The 17986-nt window shown below is 52.7% G+C and overlaps 1 protein-coding gene across 1 annotated transcript in view; it reads right to left on the bottom strand.

The window, feature by feature from the left end:
* Positions 1 to 789: 789 nt before the first annotated feature.
* Positions 790 to 17986, bottom strand: part of PTGIS (prostaglandin I2 synthase) — a 32712-nt gene continuing 15515 nt past the window's right edge. Inside the window, 8 exon segments of the mRNA XM_084777183.1 lie at positions 790 to 1080; positions 3772 to 3923; positions 4190 to 4371; positions 5174 to 5342; positions 11325 to 11506; positions 15640 to 15791; positions 17187 to 17262; positions 17265 to 17329. Coding sequence (XP_084633309.1) covers positions 936 to 1080; positions 3772 to 3923; positions 4190 to 4371; positions 5174 to 5342; positions 11325 to 11506; positions 15640 to 15791; positions 17187 to 17262; positions 17265 to 17329 — 1123 coding nt within the window. The 3' untranslated portion in view covers positions 790 to 935.

Below are 17986 nucleotides of genomic sequence, written 5' to 3'. Positions count from 1 at the left end.
CTAGAATTCACAGAAATCCACTTGCCTCTGCCTGATAAGTACTGGGACTAAAGGCATGCACAACTATGCCAGGCTCTACTATGGTTTTTGTTGTTGTTGTTGGGTTTTTTGTTTGTTTGTTTTGTTTTGTTTTGAGGCAGGGTTTCTCTGTGTAGCCTTGGCTGTCCTGGACTTGCTTTGTAGACCAGGCTGGCCTCGAACTCACAGTGATCTGCCTGCCTCTGTCCTCCAGAGTGCTAGGATTACAGGCATGCGCCTCCACACCCAGCTTACTATGTTGATTTTTAAAGCGCAGGTTGAACGGAGCCGTCCTGCAGGCCGGTGTGCACTGGAGCAGGAGCTTGTGTTCTAGGGAGCAGGGGAAGACTCCCTAGACCAACTCGTCAGACACCTCACAGGATCAGGCCTTTCTGGGTCACACCCCCCACCCCAGTCTTAACATAAGGAAATCCCTGCTACCTATTGTCTGTCAACGACAGAAGACTTTAGCCCTCAGAGTGCAGCCTGCATCTTCCCAGGCATCCACACGAGGAGAGGGAGGGCTGTGTCTCTTTAATAATCTGGGGATGGGACTTAGAACAATAAACACACAAACGAATCCACACAGGTCCTCTCATGACCCCCAGCTGTCATGCTGGCCAAGGCCTGAACTACGCCACCTCCAAAAAGCGGGGATAGTGCCTGCTCTGGGAGTGAGGGGCATAGTAGTGTGGACTGTGGTTACCACAGAACAGGAGGCACAGGTGAACCCAGGGCACACACAGCCTGATTTGGAAGCAAGTCTTCATGTCGAGATACAGAGACTTTATTGGCTTTTCCCTGCTCTCGGTGGGTGCCCTCTACGGCCCCCCTTCCTCTGGACACAGCATTCTAGAACAGAAGGAAGGCAGCGACGCAGGCACAGGAAGTCAGGTGACCAGTGCCCGCTCCGTAGGTCACAGCCTAACACGGTACCGGATGGACACGTCCTCTTCTGGCTGCATCAGGCCGAAGCCATATCTGCTGAGGTCAAACTCGGGGACCTCTGTGTCCTTGCTGGCCAGCTCCAGGTCGAAGTGAGTCATCAGAAGGACCACAAACCTGCAGAGAGAGGGGGTGTTGCCGACTGTGCTGCTCTGGGCGTGGAAGGCCTGGGTGAGGAAGGTAAGGCCGGCTCGGAGTGAGCGAGGCTGAGTGACTATGTTGGTGGCAGCCATTTCTCGGTCATAGCCACTAAGAGCCAGAGTGTGACTCTCCAGCTTTCCTGCAGATGACGAAGAGGCCAGGGGGAGGGACCAGACATGCGTCTTTAACCCTACACCTGTGGCGCCTGGATAGTGGCATCACAGTGCTAATGGTGACAAGACTCTTCCTGCCTCTCCACAAGCCTGCACCCCTTTCCCTATGTTAAGAACTAAGTCATCCTTGGCCAGGGCCACATTTACCAGGAGTGTCTGTAAGACTGAAACCTGCACCACTCCCTCAAGACTTGTTATCACCACGTGACAGAACTGTCACCAAGGGCCACAGTAGTCTCTACCACCACCTTCTGGAGACACACACAGCTGTCATGTCAAGGATGTCGCCAGCGCCTCAATGACAATGACAGGCTCTGCCCTTTGTTGGCGATCTTATTGGTCCCGTGCCTCACCACTGTCCCCCACCTCAACTCAGGGCCCTAAAGCCATACTGAGCACACAGAAGACTTTCTCCTCTCACTGAAAGGAGCAGATAAGTTGCCAAGCCAGCCCACTGGACTCAGGGGGAAGTGTGACTCTCACCAGAGTCTGTTCGCACTTGGGGCTCGGCTCTCCAGTGCGGTCAAGGTTGTAAAGGTAGGCTGGGTCCCTTCCAGCTCTGGGGGGCCGGTGGTTATCTGAGGCAGGAGTCTTCCTACCTGTGTGCCCAATGGTTGGAGCCATTGCAGCTGTCATTGGCTGAGGGGGAGTCACAGTGAATGAGGTAACAACAAATTCACTCATTTGTTGAGGTGCCACGAGCAAGGTACTGTGCTAAACATGTTAAAAACCCAGCGTCCATTTTGTCTGCCCCTAAATAGGTGAAGCAAGAACTGCAAACAAAGCTCTGGTGTGGTTGTTGATTTGAATGAGAGGAATCAGCCCCGGTGTGGATTGTATGTCAGGGCACAAACATGACCAGAAGGCAACCTTCACATTTGCTCAGGTGCCGTCCTCTCATGTTCCAGGCACAGGGGTGAACGTAGAGCCCAGCACTAGCGGGGCACACACTTGCGCACCTGAACTTGGTCAACGGACTGCCCTGTTCATCAAACTTTGTGCATTTTAAAAGTTTTGTTTGTTTGAATTTTACTTTTATTATGTTGGGGGAGTGCGTGCAGAGCAAAGGGCAGGAGGGTATGTGAACACGGGTGCTAAGCGTGAAGAGGCCAGAAGATGGCATCAGATCCCCTGGAGCAAGACCATTGTGAGCTGCCGACCAGGGTGCTGGGAACCAAACTCAGGTTCTCCCCAGTAGCAGTACTCACCCTTTATCCCTGGGCCAGCCCCCCACCCTTGTGAGTTCCTTTAAGCATGTGTAAAACTGCACAATCACCGTCCATCTGGTTCTAGTCCCTTCTCTATGTGTCGCTGATGACAATGCTGGGCTTCAGGCTCCCCGCCCCTATGTCCTATGTTTTTATTTTCTGAGGTTTGTTTTGTTCCCAGATGCCGAGGAATGACCCCCATGCCTCGTGTGCGCTCGGCAAGCACCCTGCGTTGAGATCCAGCCTCAATCATCCCGTTATTCTTACTTTGGAAGTAAAAGCTCACCACGGGGCTGAAGCCAGCTTTAAACTCGCCATCCTCCTGCCTCAGCCTCCCCCACAGCTGGGATTCTAGGCCTGCGCTCCCAAGTCTGATGCCCTGCTATGCCTGATTATGCGGGACAAAGTGGTTTTTAGGAAGGCATGCTAAGCATTAGGGGGGACCTGACTCCATCGTGATTTTTCACTTCACTGTTGAGAAAAGTGAGGTCAAAGGGTTAACGTGACTGGCTGTCCCTGGCACAGCGCCTACATGGTAACGATGTGAATGATGCAAATGCTGGCTAGCATTTTCAAAGCCTGTGATGAGTCGGGCGGTGGGGTGGGCACTTGGAAAGATCCATTCTGGAGCTGTAATCAGCTCCCAAGTCCCATAGGTGAGGAGACAAGCTCTGAGTGTTATGGGAGCTAGACAGAGCAACAGGCAGATGTCGCAAGGCCTGGTGCAGGCAGCCTGTGACCCTGGAGACTGGGGCTGGGGCTCGGGGAGTCCCAGGAGGGGAACGTGGGAACCACTAGCCTTCTCGGGAGTTACAACAGCCAAGGGGGACCCTGAAGTTCAGCCAGTTCCTCCCGGAAGGGTCTGAACCTGCTGCAGCAGCCACAGATGGCCAGCCATGGACAGCTGGAGTCAGCAGTCAGAGTCTGGCATGCCCATGCCAACCTCAGGGAAACCCCTGCTGCTGGATCTGATCATTAAGTGAGAAATCAGAAATGTGGCTTCTTTTTCTTCTCCTTTTTTTTTTTTTAAAGGAGAGCTCTTCTGATTTTTAAAAGAGCCCACATTTTAAAAACACAAATAAATGGATTTGTGGGCAGGAGTTGACTCTCTGCCAGTGTGAAATTTAATCCGTAAACCATTAGCCCGAGGCCTTCAGTGTGAGAAGCAGCAGAGGCACCTTGGCCACATCCAAGCCCTTCCCTGGCCACACCCCATCAAGGGGCCCTTTCCCTGCTGGGCCTTGGATCCTCATGCCCTGCTGCCCCGTGCCCTGTCCCCCACTCACTGTTTGATGCTGTGGATGGCATAGCTCTTCCCCAGGCACTGGTTGTGGCCCGCGCCCCATGGCATGTTGTAATTCTTCAGCCGTTTCCCATCTTTGTAAAAATCTTTCTTCTCCGTCCCATCTGGGTTCAAGAATCGGTTGTATTTAAATACCTGAGACAAGAAGGTGATGTGTAATGTCACCCATACACAAGCCTGCGCCAGGACAAAGGGCTAGGGATCTTATTTCAGGCTTGTGGCAACTGAGCCCAGCTGAAGCAGCTGGATGGGGGCTTGCTGAAGGACCGTGGAGGTAGCAAATCCCAGGCTGCAGAGGGAACACAGGGCACAGTGGGCTGCCACTCGGACTGGCTGGTCCCCACACCCCACACCCCACACCCACAGTCCCTGGCATATCCAGCCCTGCCCCTGAGACTGACCTCAGGCTCTGTGTAGATTTCTGGATCCTTCTGAGGACTCAGGAAGGGAAAGAGGAGAAGACGGTCACCACGTCGAAGAGAGAATTCCCTCCCGTCTGCCATAGGCAAGGCCAGGTCTGCCATGACCTCTCGGGTGATGAAGGGGGCCGCCGTGAGCCGCAGGGTCTCATTTAACACACTGTCTGCAAGGGGAAGGGCGGGAGGGTCGGCAGGCTGCCCTCGTGCCTGGACAACACTTCCTGTTCTTTGTTTAACAGAGCAAGGGCCAGAGGGGGTGTACCTTGTACAGTCACATAGCAAGGTGGGGAAAGCCAGATGACCCAGTGTGCACTCTGTGGCCCCCGAGAAACCTTTGGGTGTGAGTGGGTATGGGAAAGTGGGAGCCACAGGGATAGCCGACAGCTAAGGAGAGTTTAGGACCTCAGTGTCTATACGCTACCTGCAGTGTGCGTTCCCTTCTGGGAGCAGTCCCCTGCCCTGCCTCTAGAAGAAGCTGGGCTGTTGATCTACTCTGAGCTGGTGGGTCTGAGCCTTCATTGGCCAACAGCCCATCCCTCCGAGCTCTGTAATTGGCTCTGGATGGGCATGTAACCCAAAAAGCCAATGGGCACATTCCCGGGACTTAAATAAGAATGCTGAGTGAGAGGTCCGTCCTGCCTCCAGAGATGGGGGGGAGTGGGGGAGGTAGGTGGAGTGGGGGGGGCGGGTAGGTGGAGTGGGGGGGGAACTCCCAGAAGAAACCGGGCCTGAAGGATGGAGAAAGACTAAGTCCTGGCGACACTATTCGAGCACCTGGAGCTAGTGCCCTCAAGGCTCTCTCAGATGCACGGCTGAACTGAACCTCTTCCCACCATTTTGGGTTCTTTTTCACTTAACCCAAAAATCTCGTGAGACCAGGAGTCTCGGGTAGCTGATACTGGGCATGCATCACGGGGGTTGCGGGGGGCGGCTTGGTACCCAGGTGAGCAGGCTTGACTTCCCTACCTAGCACAGGCATGCTGTCTAGAATCTTCTGTGGGAGTGTGCTCATCTGGGGAACAGGCTGCTCTGCTTGCCAGACGACGCGCTTGAGCTCCGCGTGGACGGCAGCAAGGGCTTCCGGGTTCTTGAGGAGGAAGAGAAGGAGCCAGAAGGCTGTGGGACCCATGTTTCCCTGCAACAAGGAGGTGCCTGTTACTCCACCAAGATGACCAAAGGGCTCCTCCGAGATGGACGCAGGCTGAGCCTCGGGGCAGTGCTCAGCGTGCCTGGTTCCCACGCTGGCCAGCCCAGGCTACTTAGGTTTAACTGGCGGACAACAGCAGCTATTCATGGTCTGGCAAAAACATAATTTCCTCACATGATTCTTGCGTCACAGTTAATTCTCTTGAAGAATAAGCAGAAGGGCAATTACAGGTGGTTAATTTTTGAATAAAAATTATTTGAAACTTTCCAAAAGGTAAATGAGGAAAATCAATGGTGTAAGTGTGCTCCAAGACCGGCTGAGACCAGGCTAAACACCTTCACCCAGCTTCTCAGTGTCTTTCAGCAACGCAGACACAGCAGGGAGCCAGAGCAACCTCAACCTGCAAGGTTTTGTCCATCCTAAATGCAACTGTAGTCACAGACTCAAACATCGTTAGACACCATCTTTTCCAATAACGTCTTCAGATATAACTGCACCAGGCAGGCAGAGGACATGAATGTTAGCCCTAATATAACACCCCCAAACCAGAGACAAGCTGTGAGGAGAATGGTGGGCTAGCTGTGAGACTAGGTGTGGGAAGTTGTTTTAAAAAAGAAAAGAAAAAAAAATCCCAGTTCCTTTGGGTCTGAAAGACACACAGGAGCAGGCAGGCAGCAAGGTGTGGGGTGGGAGTCATCGGCCACCATGGTGTGTGTTTGAAGAGGGGTCGTGTAGGGGAACAAAATTATCTTGAGGAGACACAGAATCTGGTCCTGAAGTTGCCTGTGGGACAGAGGCCGGGGGCTGAGCAGTTGAGGCGGCACACTGACTTTCTGTTTGTGTGTTGTGGGGAGGAGTGGGGGCAGTGTTTGTGCACATGCAGGTGTGTTCATGCGTGGAAATCAAAGGGTAACCTCTGCTGCCATTCCTCAGGTTCTGTCCACCTTGCTTTCTGTTTGTTTGTTTTTATTTTAGTGTTATTGGTGTGTGTGTGAAGGGGGATTTGTTTGTTTTCTTTTGCTTTGGGTTTTTTTTGCTTTGGGTTTTTTTGTTTTGTTTTGTTTTTGAGATAGGGTCTCTCTGTGTAGCCTTGGCTGTCCTGGATTCTCTTTGTAGAGCAGGCTGGCCTTGAACTCGCAGTGACCCACTTGCCTTTGCTTCCCCAATTTCTGGGATTACAGGTGTGCCCAGCTATTCCTTTTGTTTTTCAAACCAAGGTCCCTCTATGTATTCCTGGCTGACTTAGAACTTGATACATGAAGACCAGACTGGCCTCGAACCCACGGAGATTCAGCTGTCTCTACACCCAAAGTGCTGTCAATAAAGGTGTGTGGCCCTACACCTGGCCTTGGCTGGATTTCCTATTGGACATACTGCAGGAGTGCTGCGTGGCTTTCATGGTGGTCTGCCATGTCACCTGGGTTGTGCGTGTTGTGATATGAAATCAAATAGAAAGCCAGACACAAACAAGCGCACGACCTTAGCAGCCTTCTGCCAGCCGCACAGCATGTCTGCATGCACGCATGTGCACCCGGGATCTCTCCCGATGGATCTAGCATCAGTTAGCTTATGAAGCACGTTCTGGTCTAACTTGTCTCAAGGCAGAGACAGTAGTGAAACAGGAAGAGGAGGGAGAAAGGTGGCTGGGCTGAGGAGGTGGAGCCAGTCAGCTCCCTATCACCAGGGTCCCCAGGGCAGTGATTGCCTGAGGCTGAGCCAGCCTGTCCCAGTTCTGCAGGGACCTCTAGACATCTCCCTCTGCCCCCAGCACACCCCAGCCTTGACAGCTATCTCTTCCCCAGCCTGGACCTTAGACCTCAGTCTGCCGGAGCAGCCTCCTCCTAGGCCTTAGGGGGTGCTGGGGCCTGTGCTACCCTCCCCCCATCAGCCTGCTCCTAGCCCCGGGACTCCAGTTTCATGCAGCTTTGAGAGGCTCCAGATGATGTTTGCAGGGTGCACAAAGGGATGCTCAGCCCACAGGACAGCTCAGTACCACTCGAAGTTACTATTCGTGACCCATGCATGGCCTCTGATCTGCAACAGCCGTCACTGTCATGGCAGCCTCTAACCACTCCTCACCCTGCCTCCCGCTTTGTGTACTGGTCTCTCCCACCTTCTCTTCACCCCCATGTCTCCTTGGCTGGCACCTTGACTTTCCCGCCCTTCTACCCAGAAAGTTCTTGGGTCGGGACCCTGCTTCCTCTCCCCTCGTCCCCAGTGCAATGACATTAAGTGTCATCAGACTGCCGTTGGGTCCACAGGTCTGTCTCCTGCCTACACTGACCCTGAACGCTAGCCCGCACCTACCCCTTGCCCTCCCCCTCCCCCTTGCCCTTCTGGGCACCTTTTCTGACCTAGAGACTGCAGTTCCCCTGCCTCCACTTCCCCTCTGGAGCCAACAGGCCACACTCTGGTGCCGCACAGAGCCTCAAACAACACCCACCTCATGTGCAATGAAGCTCTCTCGTGCCCGCGAGGGTCCAGAGAGCTTCTGTGGCACTTGCTACCTCTCTGAGCACCTCCCCCATGCCTGCTTCATTGCCTTTACATCTACTCTCTATGCGCAGAACTCTCATTCCAGAGACCAACATGGCGGCTCCCCCTCCACTCCAAACCTCTGCTCAGATGTCTCCAACCCACTGAGGCTCCTCTACCAACTCTCTCTAGTGACCTCAAAAACTTGCACATCCATTAGCTGTGCTCTTCCCTGCCGCCGGAGTCTTGCTCTGCAGACAGGAAGTCTCATTTGCCCCACCCACTGCTCCACACCACAGTTTCTCAAGTGAGGCCATGCACACAGGGGGCCTGGAAGCAATGTCTGATGCTAATGTTTCATTGGCTTGGGTTTTAGAGACAAGGGCTAATCAAACTCAGTAGGGTGGAGAGGGTGACCTTGAACTTCTGATCCTCCTGCCTCTGCCTCCCAAGCGCTGGGATGACAGGTGTGCACCGTAGGCCTAGCTCTATAGCTTTCTGTTGAAACACCTGGTGAGTCCTTGTTACCTGCTGAGTCCTTTCATTGCCCCCACCATGCCCTGAGGAAGGACCTGCACAGCCAATGTATGGGTGGGTAAACTGAGGCAATGCAGGGCATGGTGACTGACTTGCTAGAATGTGAAAGCCACTTTCATACCCAGACAGGCAGGCCCCACAGCTTGTGTCCAGAGCTGCTGGACTACATCCCCCTGCCCTGCTCTCATGACCCAGAGTTCTCCAGATCCCTCTGGCAGAAAGACCTGTCCCTACTGTTAGCCCTGCTCGAGGCCGTTCCCTGGCCTCTCAGGTGCCTGGCCAGCTTCCCACTCTGTGGACAGAGGTCATTTTCACAGGGGGCTCTGAGGACACTTTGGAGCACCCTGTCCTCTTAGCCCATAAATATGTTATCAGGCATGCACGCATAGGGCCAAATGCTGATTAAGACCTGCTCTGGCCCTGCCAGCCTCTGCCTGCAGAACAGTTAATAGCTCTGAGGACAACTAAAAATAAGCTGTCAGTCGATGGAGAGGAATCACCCAGGGACATCAGGCTGTGCAACAGTCCCTGCCAAGTGGGGCCGGGAGAAGGCCAGGAATTGGGCAGGGTGAGAGCAGTGACCAGGCCTGATTCCCAGCATCCAAGCTGCTTCTCCTTTGCCCCACATCAACACTTGCTCCATGACCAAAGTCACTGGTGCCATCTTAGTTCCCCACGTCATCTCAGTGGCCACCGTAGCCTCCTCCTCACTGGTGACCGGTTCCTGTCCTAACAGGAATCTTAAGAACTCAGACACCAATGCTGGAGAAATGGCTCAGAAGGTAAGAACACTCCTTCATAGGACCTGGGTCCAGTTCCCAACACCCACATGACAGCTCACAAACATCTGTTAGTTCCAGTTACAAGGATCTGGTGCCCTCTACTGGCATCCTAGGTACCAGACACACAGATGGCACACACATACACATGTGCACTTGCGCACACATACACAAATTAAAAATTAAATAAATCTTCAAAATAAAGTTTTGGTTTTTTAAAGGCAGGGCTTCTCTTTGTAGCCATGGCTGTCTTAGAACTTGCTCTGTAGACCAGGCTGGCCTCAAACTCAGAGATCTGCCTGCCTCTGCCTCCTAAGTGTTGGGGTTAAAGGCATGCACCACCACGACCCTGCTTAAACTATTTTCTTAATAATAATAATAATAATAATAATAATAATAATAATAATAATAATAATAACAACAACAACAACAACAACAACAACACAATCTCAGAACCTTCTGAACCCACTATTCCCAGAGGAAAGTATAAGCCGTCACTCACTCTTTTTCGGTGTGCTTACTCACCTGCCTTCTTCAGTCATGCAAAAAGCTACTCCTCCCTGTAGCCCCATCCTTTGGCAGGCCCCAACCCCAAGAATATTTCCACATCCTCAGACCTGTGGGGCTAGCTTTCTCGACATACAGGGACAGCCCAAACACCTCTTCCACACAGGCCTCCCTGAGCCTCTGGCTATGACTTCCAGGACAGCTGCAATCTCAGCCCTGCTTCCCACCACATTCACTTCCCCAGCTATTGAGCGTGTTTCTTGGACCTCAGCGCCCTGCCCCAGCCTGCGTGAAATGCAAGCATTTCCAGAAGGACCTGCTGCTGGTACTCGAAGGAGCCTTTCAGTGATTCTCAGAATCGCTGGTCAGCACACGTCGAAAAACAAAGAAGAAAAAAGCCAAGGTCACAGGAAAACAGTGCGAAGGACAGAACACCAGAAGAATGGAAACTGAACAGGCGGAATGGCTTGGTGCCACTCAGGGTGCTGACGCAGAGGCCCGGGCCAAGATGAGCCCTAACTGGTCATGATGGTTCTTCTCAGCCATCAAGGTGAGATCTAGAATAGCCTGGGAGGCCTGCCTCTCACATGCCTGGGATAATCTTGCCTTAATCAAGGTGGGAACCACTCCCTGGGTAGCTCCACTCCTGGGCTGGGTCCTGCACTGTGCAAGGGGTCAGGGGGAGCTGAGCATCGGCTGTGTTCACTGGGACCAGCTCTCTCAAGCTCCCGCTGCTGTGACTTTCCCACAGTGATGAACTGGAGCCTGGAACCGTGAGTTAAAACACACCCTTCCTTCCGGAAGTCGCGTTGGCCAGAGTATTGCACCACGACAGCAGGAAATGTAGCCGAGACTGGGATGACTGAGGCACAGGTTAGACCATGATTGTGGAGCTGAGCTAACCCTCTGTGGTCACGTAGACTGTTCTTGCTCTTCAGAGACGTTGTGATGTAATAGAGGGAAAGACTTGGCCTATCTGCAACTTAGCCACAAATGGGACAAAAGTCACAGCAGGAGAGAGAAAGGGGAACTGAAGAGCAAGAGGCTGGAGAACCAAGACCGCGTGGCACAGGAGTTGGTCGAACTACGTTTCCAAGGTCTGGAGGCAAAGCCTTCCCAGCATGCACAAGGCGCTCGTCCATCCCAGCCCCATATAAACCAGGCATGCTGGCTCATACCTGTAACCCCAGCGTTCAGAAGGTGGAGAAAGGATTACATGTTCAAGGTCATCCTTGGCTACCTGGCAAGTTTGAGGCCGGCCTGGGCCACATGAGACCCAGTTTTCTTTCTTTCTTTCTTTCTTTCTTTCTTTCTTTCTTTCTTTCTTTCTCTTTTGGGTTTTTCGAGACAGGGTTTCTCTGTATTAACAGTCCTGGTTGTCCTGGACATGCTTTTGTAGACCAGGCTGGCCTCGAACTCACAGAGATCCACCTGCCTCTTCCCCCTGAGTGCTGGGATTAAAGGTGTGAGCCACCACACCCGGCTGAGACCCAGTTTTCTAAGCCAGCCATTTTCCATATGTTAAATAAGCAGAGTGTGGACCACCTGTTTGCCAAGGTTGGACAGGACAAAGGGTGAGGGCTGGAGGCGGCCAGCAGGCTGTGTGCTCACATCCTGCTCTGCTCACACCAGCACATGCAAGCGAGTTCCACACCTGCACAACCATGCCTACCTGTGTGGCCCAGAGCTGCAGCACCATTGCCCGGGCCTGCATCTCCTCTGACACCCCCATCTCCTCCAGGTGCCTCAGGTAACTCTCCAGCCAGCTGCTCCGGTCAGCCCTGCTGGCCAGCCTGGCTGGGGACAACAGCTTCCACAGGCGGTCTTTGACACTGCATGCATGGTCTTTGTCCCCTGCAGGGACAGAGCATAGAAGAATGTTACAAGTCACCTCTGGGACAAGGCCATCCAGCCTCAGTCTTTACAAAGCCCAAAGTCCTGGGAGCCCAGGCCCCAGCCAGGCTAACTGTGAGAGAGTACTCAGGTGAGATCAGATCTGGAGATTAAAACAAAACAAAACAAAACAAAACAAAACAAAAAAAAAACCACCAAGGAACACAGGACATGACAGCATCACCCCCACCAATGCTCCAGCTGTCCCCAGTGTCCCCTGACCAGATAGCCAGAAAAGAAGCAAAGGGCTCAACGCAGGCACAGACATGTCTGACTGTCCCTGAGGTCCAACTTTACAATTGCAACCTCTTCTTGTGTACTCATTGTGGGGTGTGTGTGTGTGTGTGTGTGTGTGTGTGTGTGTGTGAGAGAGAGAGAGAGAGAGAGAGAGAGAGAGAGAGAGAGAGAGAGAAAGAGAGAGAGAGATTAAAGAGAAAGAGAGAGAGACAGAGAGATGAAGAGAGAGACAGAGAGACAGGAGAAAAGATCAATGTTGGGGTCTTCCTCCATTGCCGTGGTTCTCCACCTTCCTAATGTTGAGACCCTTCTAGAACAGTTCCTCATGCTGGACTAACCCATATGAAATTACTTTCATTGCTACTTCATAACTGTAATCTCTGTGTTTTCTTGATGGTCTTAGGCGACCCCTGTTAAAAGGGCCATTCAACCCCACCAAAGGGGTCGAGACCCACAGGTTGAGAACTTTTTGCTCTATTGTTTTCCACCTTGTTTTTTTGAGATAAGGTCTCTCACTGAACCTACGACCTGCCCCCTTAGCCGCATTGGCTGGCCAGTGAGCCCCAAGTGTCCTGTGGGATCCACCCCACTCCCCAGTGCTGGGGTTGCAGGCACATGCCACCACACTCCACTTTACTTAGATGCTAGGGAACCCCATCAGGTCCTCATGCCGAGACATCAAGTGCCTTACCCGCTGAGCACCTCAGGGTGGCCTGTCCGGTCTATGCCCAGAACAGCTGTGAGAACAGAGAGGGTGACCCAGACGTGGGAGCCACAGAAGCCTGTGTCACACGGCTGACTGAGGCCTGGGCCATCTCCGGGCCTCAGTCATTTCCTTATGCACAGAGTGAGGCCCTTCAGTCTTGTACAGTCAAGACACTTCCTCAACACCCCTCGGAGCCCAGAGAGAGTCTGGTGGTTGTGAGCTGTGACTGCTTGGTGTGTTACCTCAGGGCCACCAAGACCTTGACCCCACTGTGACTCTCCCTGTACATGCTCTTGTTGGGTGTGGTGGCACACATCTGTAACACCAGCACTCAGGAGACAGAGGCAGGAGGATCACCAGTTTGAGGCCAGCCTAGGCTACATAATGTGTTCCCAGCCATCCTGGCCTACACAGCAAATTTATCTCTCAGCATCCTCCCCAAAAGTCCTTTTTCAGAAAAAAGAAAAAAATTATTCAAATAAAACATACAAACCCTCTTTGTTACTACACAAGATTCCCGAAGCCTTAGACGATCAACTTTTCTTTCACATGTATGTTTTTGGCAATATGAATGCATTTATTTTTGAAATATACTTGAAAAGATGGAAAATTTCACAAATGCACAGGGAGCACTAAGAGAAAGAAAACCAGGTGTGAGAGTACACACCTATGACCCCAGCACTCAGCAGTGGAGGCAGGGGGATTGGAAGTACAAAGTCATTCTTGGCTACCTAGTGAGTTTGAGGACAACCTGGGCTATAAGAGATCCTCACACACACACACACACACACACACACACACAGAGAGAGAGAGAGAGAGAGACAGAGACAGAGACAGAGAGAGACAGAGAGAGACAGAGAGAGAGAGAGAGAATTTTAAATTATATATACTTAATATATAATTCTTTTTAAATTATATATGTATTTTTTTAATGAGGAGGAAGAGGAAGAGGAGAAGGAAAAGGTAGCTACCTAAGCGCCTAAGCATTCACACTGGGCAATGCTGTAAGAATTCATTTTCTCTCTGCCTCATCTCAATCCTCAAAGACAAAAATCCAAACACATCCCTGCCGCATCTGGATCAGTGTGGGTCTGGCCAGTGTTCTGTCTGCACCTTGACCACCAGCCACCATGGGGCCTGCTCGCATATGATGCGTTATCTATTGAATCAGCCCTGCTCTGGTGCTGGTCACTTCCTAGTTCCACTGTCACAGACAGGGTGGCCATGAGTATCTCTATCTGCCACCATATGTGAGTCTTTCTGTAGGATCATTTCCTGGAAAAAGGGACCATGGGAGAAAAAGATAAACCAAATTCTGATACTTTGGTAAGTTTTGCCAGTTGGGTCTTTGGTGCACACCCCCCTTTCCACCCCCCCACCCCCCCAAGGTCTGGGAACTGCTTGATTCCACGTAAGGGCAACCGTCCAATACTGCCACCTGCTGCTTGCACTGGGAAAGGCTCGCAGCCTTTCGTGAATGTGTCCTCTGCATCTCTAGGATTTTACCTGTGTGGGCCTCAGTTTTTCTACTTGCAAAGGGGGGAACTGTGACGTCAGACCCCTGGGACTGCATTAGTCAGTGAACAAGCTCTATAAAAACGATTGTATGAGCCCGGCATGGTAGCACATGCCTTTAATCCCAGCACTTGGGAGAAGCAGAGGCAGGTGGATCACTGTGAGTTCGAGGCCAGCCTGGTCTACAAAGTGAGTACAGGACAGCCAAGGCTACACAGAGAAACAAACAAACAAAAACAAAAACAAAAAACAAACAAACAAACACCCTAAAAACCAAAAAAAGACGATTGTGTGGACTGCTCACGGAGAGGGCGCGCAGAAGCCGGAGAAGCCAACCAATGCCTCCGCACGCCAAGCAGGAAGATGAGCAGGAAACTGATGCCCCTGTTCTGCCCTCCAGGTTGGCAAGAATTTAAAGACTGATGACTGTGCTCTGACAATGCTGTGAAGAAACCCAAGTGACAACTGGAAGCTACCAGCCTCTACTCAGCAGACTGGCAAGCCAGTGGGAAGACAGGTGGCAGCCCCAGGGTAAGGCAGATGCCTCATCTTTGAGTGTGAATTGCTCCATGGCTGAGCACCTGTAGGTACTAGTTCTTGGGAGACTGAGATAAGAGGACCCCAAATTTAGGGCCAGCCTGGTCTACAGAGACCCTGTTTCAAAAAAGCAAAACAAAGCAGAAAGAAAACATATTAAAAACAAAAACAAAAACACTAAGGTGTACCTCAGATGTCACCACACTCAGCCGGGCTGACGCTTGGAACAAGGTTAAGTCCCCAGCAAGCAGTGATGCTACGACCTAGGCCACCTAATGGCCGCCTCCTAAGATGTCGTCACTCTTCCCATTTGACACAGTGAGACCACAGAGATGTGAGGAGGTGGAGCCCAGAATCTGTCAGCTCCCCTCCCTTCTGCTGTGTTGTGCCACCAGAGCAGGGGACAGAGAAGTGGCTAGAAGCTGCCAGCAGAGCAGACTCCAGAACACATGGCTCTTCCAGGTCCCCTCCTGGCTCCTATCAAATGTGCACTTGGACCGGTCTCCTCAGAGCTCTGAATCCAAAAGCACTGCCATGGTCTGGATATGAAAGTTGTCCCCAACAGGCTCATGTACTGAAGGTTTGGTCCCCAGCTGGTAGCATTATAGAAAGACAGCTAGATTGTGAGGACGCTAGCCTCAGGGATGAGTTAATGGCCGGATGAGTTTACAGCTGGGAAGGGTTATTGGGAGTGAGGTCCTGGAGTGTATCTCATCCCCAGACTGCCATGAGGTAAGCAACCTCCTCTACTGAATGTTCCTGCCCTGTCAAGTTCAGACACACCACAGGCCTACAGCTGTGGAGACCTCTAAAACCAGGAACCAAAATGCATCCCTCCATCTTTAAAGTGTTTTCCTTGGAGTTGTTGTTTGTAGAGACTTTTTTTTTTTGGCATAGCTCTGGCTGTCTTGGAACTGGCTCTGTTGATTGACCAGGCTGACCTCAAACTCAGAGATCCACCTTGCCTTTGCCTCCCATGCGCTGGGACGACAGGCGTGCCCCACCACACCTGGCTCTTGTCGCCTCTTGAGGGAAACACGATGCAGTCCGTGCATGGGACCCACCATTCACTTCTGCTGTGGCCTTTCGTGGTGCTTACCTGCTGACAAGGAGCCTCGAGCCAGTTTGGGGAGCAGCAGGTCCAGCTGGCGGAAGGTGTGGAAGACATCAGCTGAGTGGACGCGGTCTCGGGCATGGCTCTCATGGGTGCGTGGCGAGGCCTCCACTCCATACAGGGTCAGGTAGCCAGCTCTGGGGTGACAGCAACAAGTCAGGGTCCTGTCTTTAGTTCCTACCTTGTCTCGGGTTCCTGTCTTTAGACCCTACCGTGCCTATTTCCCTCCGTGATGGACTGTGACCTGGAATGTCCTTCCTCGCGTTGCTTTCAGCGGGGCTGTTTCATCAGAGCAACAGAATGAAGCAGAACATTGCCTCACCTCCCTGAGCTCCCCCAGTCATGGGTCCCCAAGCAGGGAGAAGGGCAAACAGAGATGAGGGAAGGTGAGACTGAGAGAAACATGCCCAGTCCCCACCCTGTGCCTCGCCCGCATCGTGCATGTCGCTATAGGCCTGCAATGAATGTTGGGTCGGTGGTGGAGACAGGAAAGGTAGGTTGAGGAGGAACACTGAGTGGGTGGGTGGGTGGATACATGGGCATCGGATGAGTGGGTGCACAGGTGTGAACAGGTGGGTGTAGATGGGTAGATGGTGGGTAGGAAAGTGGGATAGGTTGACGGACAGATGAATGGGTGAGAGAGGGGATGGATGTGGGGGGTGGGGTGGGGTAGGGTGGGGTGCGAGGATGACTGGAAAGATGGATAGATAAATAGGACACACTCCTAAGCAGTCTGGTGACAGGCCATCACACATCTGTCTGACAAGAGCCATTCAGGCTATCAACACATTCCACCGTCTCCCTCCAGCCCAGCCCAGCGTCTGTGTCCTGGAGACAAACCCTCAGGGTAGAGACTCACATATGCTCTTTCCTCTGACCTCTGCCTCCACCTGGAAGGCTCTCCTTCCTTCCCTCTCCCAGCTATGACTCTGGGCAGACGTGGGGAAAGCATAGCCCAGGAATGTAAAGTCAGCTTATGTGATCCAGAAGGCCGCTAGGTGGCGCTTGTGCCGTAAACTAAAATGCAGCTGATGTAGCCCAGTGTGGAAAGCACACAGCTCCTGGGAAGGGGAGCGCCTGCGTGTGTAGCAAGCTTTCCTAGCAGGAAGCCCAGATGCCCTGGAGGGGAGACCACTCTTCAGGGTGCAGTGAGTTGCCAGGGAGCCAAGGAGGCCAGAGTAGAACTTAGGATGGACTGTGAGGGAGGGATGCATGTTGGGAGGTCCAGGTGCTGGTGTCCACAGATCACCTCACATCTGCCTCCCAGAATCCTACAAAAACCTAGGACACCAAGCCTGGTGGAGGCAGGAGCTCAAACCAGGCCGTGGCCCTGTGGCTCTCCTCACGCTGGTGGCCACCAGCCCCTTCCTAAGACCCCACACCTCCTTGCTGCTGAGTTCTCTGCCCACAGGAAGATACAGGGTGACAGAAGCCACCTGAACCACCTCCTTCCTCCATTCTGCTTTGAGCATCTTACACCATGTCCCCATCCACAGGGTACCCCCGGTTCCCTTAGCCATGACAAGGTTCACCTGAGTAGGGAGCTGTAGGAGAACTCTAGGAGACCAGCCTCTTGCCAGCCACTGCCCGCTTCTGTGGAGTCCCCAGCAGGACAGTGCGGAGGTTAGTGTACATGGCTTCCGTGAGCGCCTGCAGGTCTCTGTGCATGAGAGTCCTGAGATGCATGTCAAGGGAATGACAGTTACCACCGAGACAGTTTTACAGAGGAGAAACAAAGAGGACAAGGCGACGCAGCCAGGAAGCAGGCACGGCTGGGGCTAAACCGCTAGTTGGCCCCACTCCACGTTATGAGCTCTTGGCCAGGACAGTTTGTCCTTGCGTGTCATACAAACTTAGACAAGATACCCACAGGCTTCTGGACTAGGAGGGCCTAGGAAGCCAGCACCTCCTCTGGGGAAATCAAGCAGAAGGCTGCTAAGACAACTCCTGATGGACAGGGCATGGGACAAAGAGACTGGGTTGCTGACCTGGTCTCCTCGTGTCCCTGAGAGACACCGTCTAGGGATGCATGTGGCAAGAGTGAGGGGAAGCCAGGACCCTCCAGGGCGCGCTAACCGAACCCTGGAGAGCTGCTCAGAGCCGGAGACGGCCTATGTTCAGGCTCCGTCCAAGCCACAGATAGCAGGAGACTGGGAGTCGAGGGGACAGTGCCTGTGGAACCTAATGGTGGCAAGAAGGCCCCTCAGGCGTGGGCCACACAGCCATTCCAGTGCATTTGCTTTCTGTCTCTTCCGGACAGTGGCTTTGGGGCTATACTTGCTAGTTTTATAGCAACTTTGACAGGCACAGACTAGAGTCATTTGAGAGGAGG

The sequence above is a fragment of the Acomys minous genome (genome assembly GCF_964271855.1).
Source record: "Acomys minous genome assembly, chromosome: 3".
In the NCBI taxonomy this organism is placed as follows: domain Eukaryota; kingdom Metazoa; phylum Chordata; class Mammalia; order Rodentia; family Muridae; genus Acomys; species Acomys minous.
The sequence above is the reverse complement of the archived record's forward strand: the minus strand, read 5'-3'. Positions and strand labels throughout refer to the sequence as shown.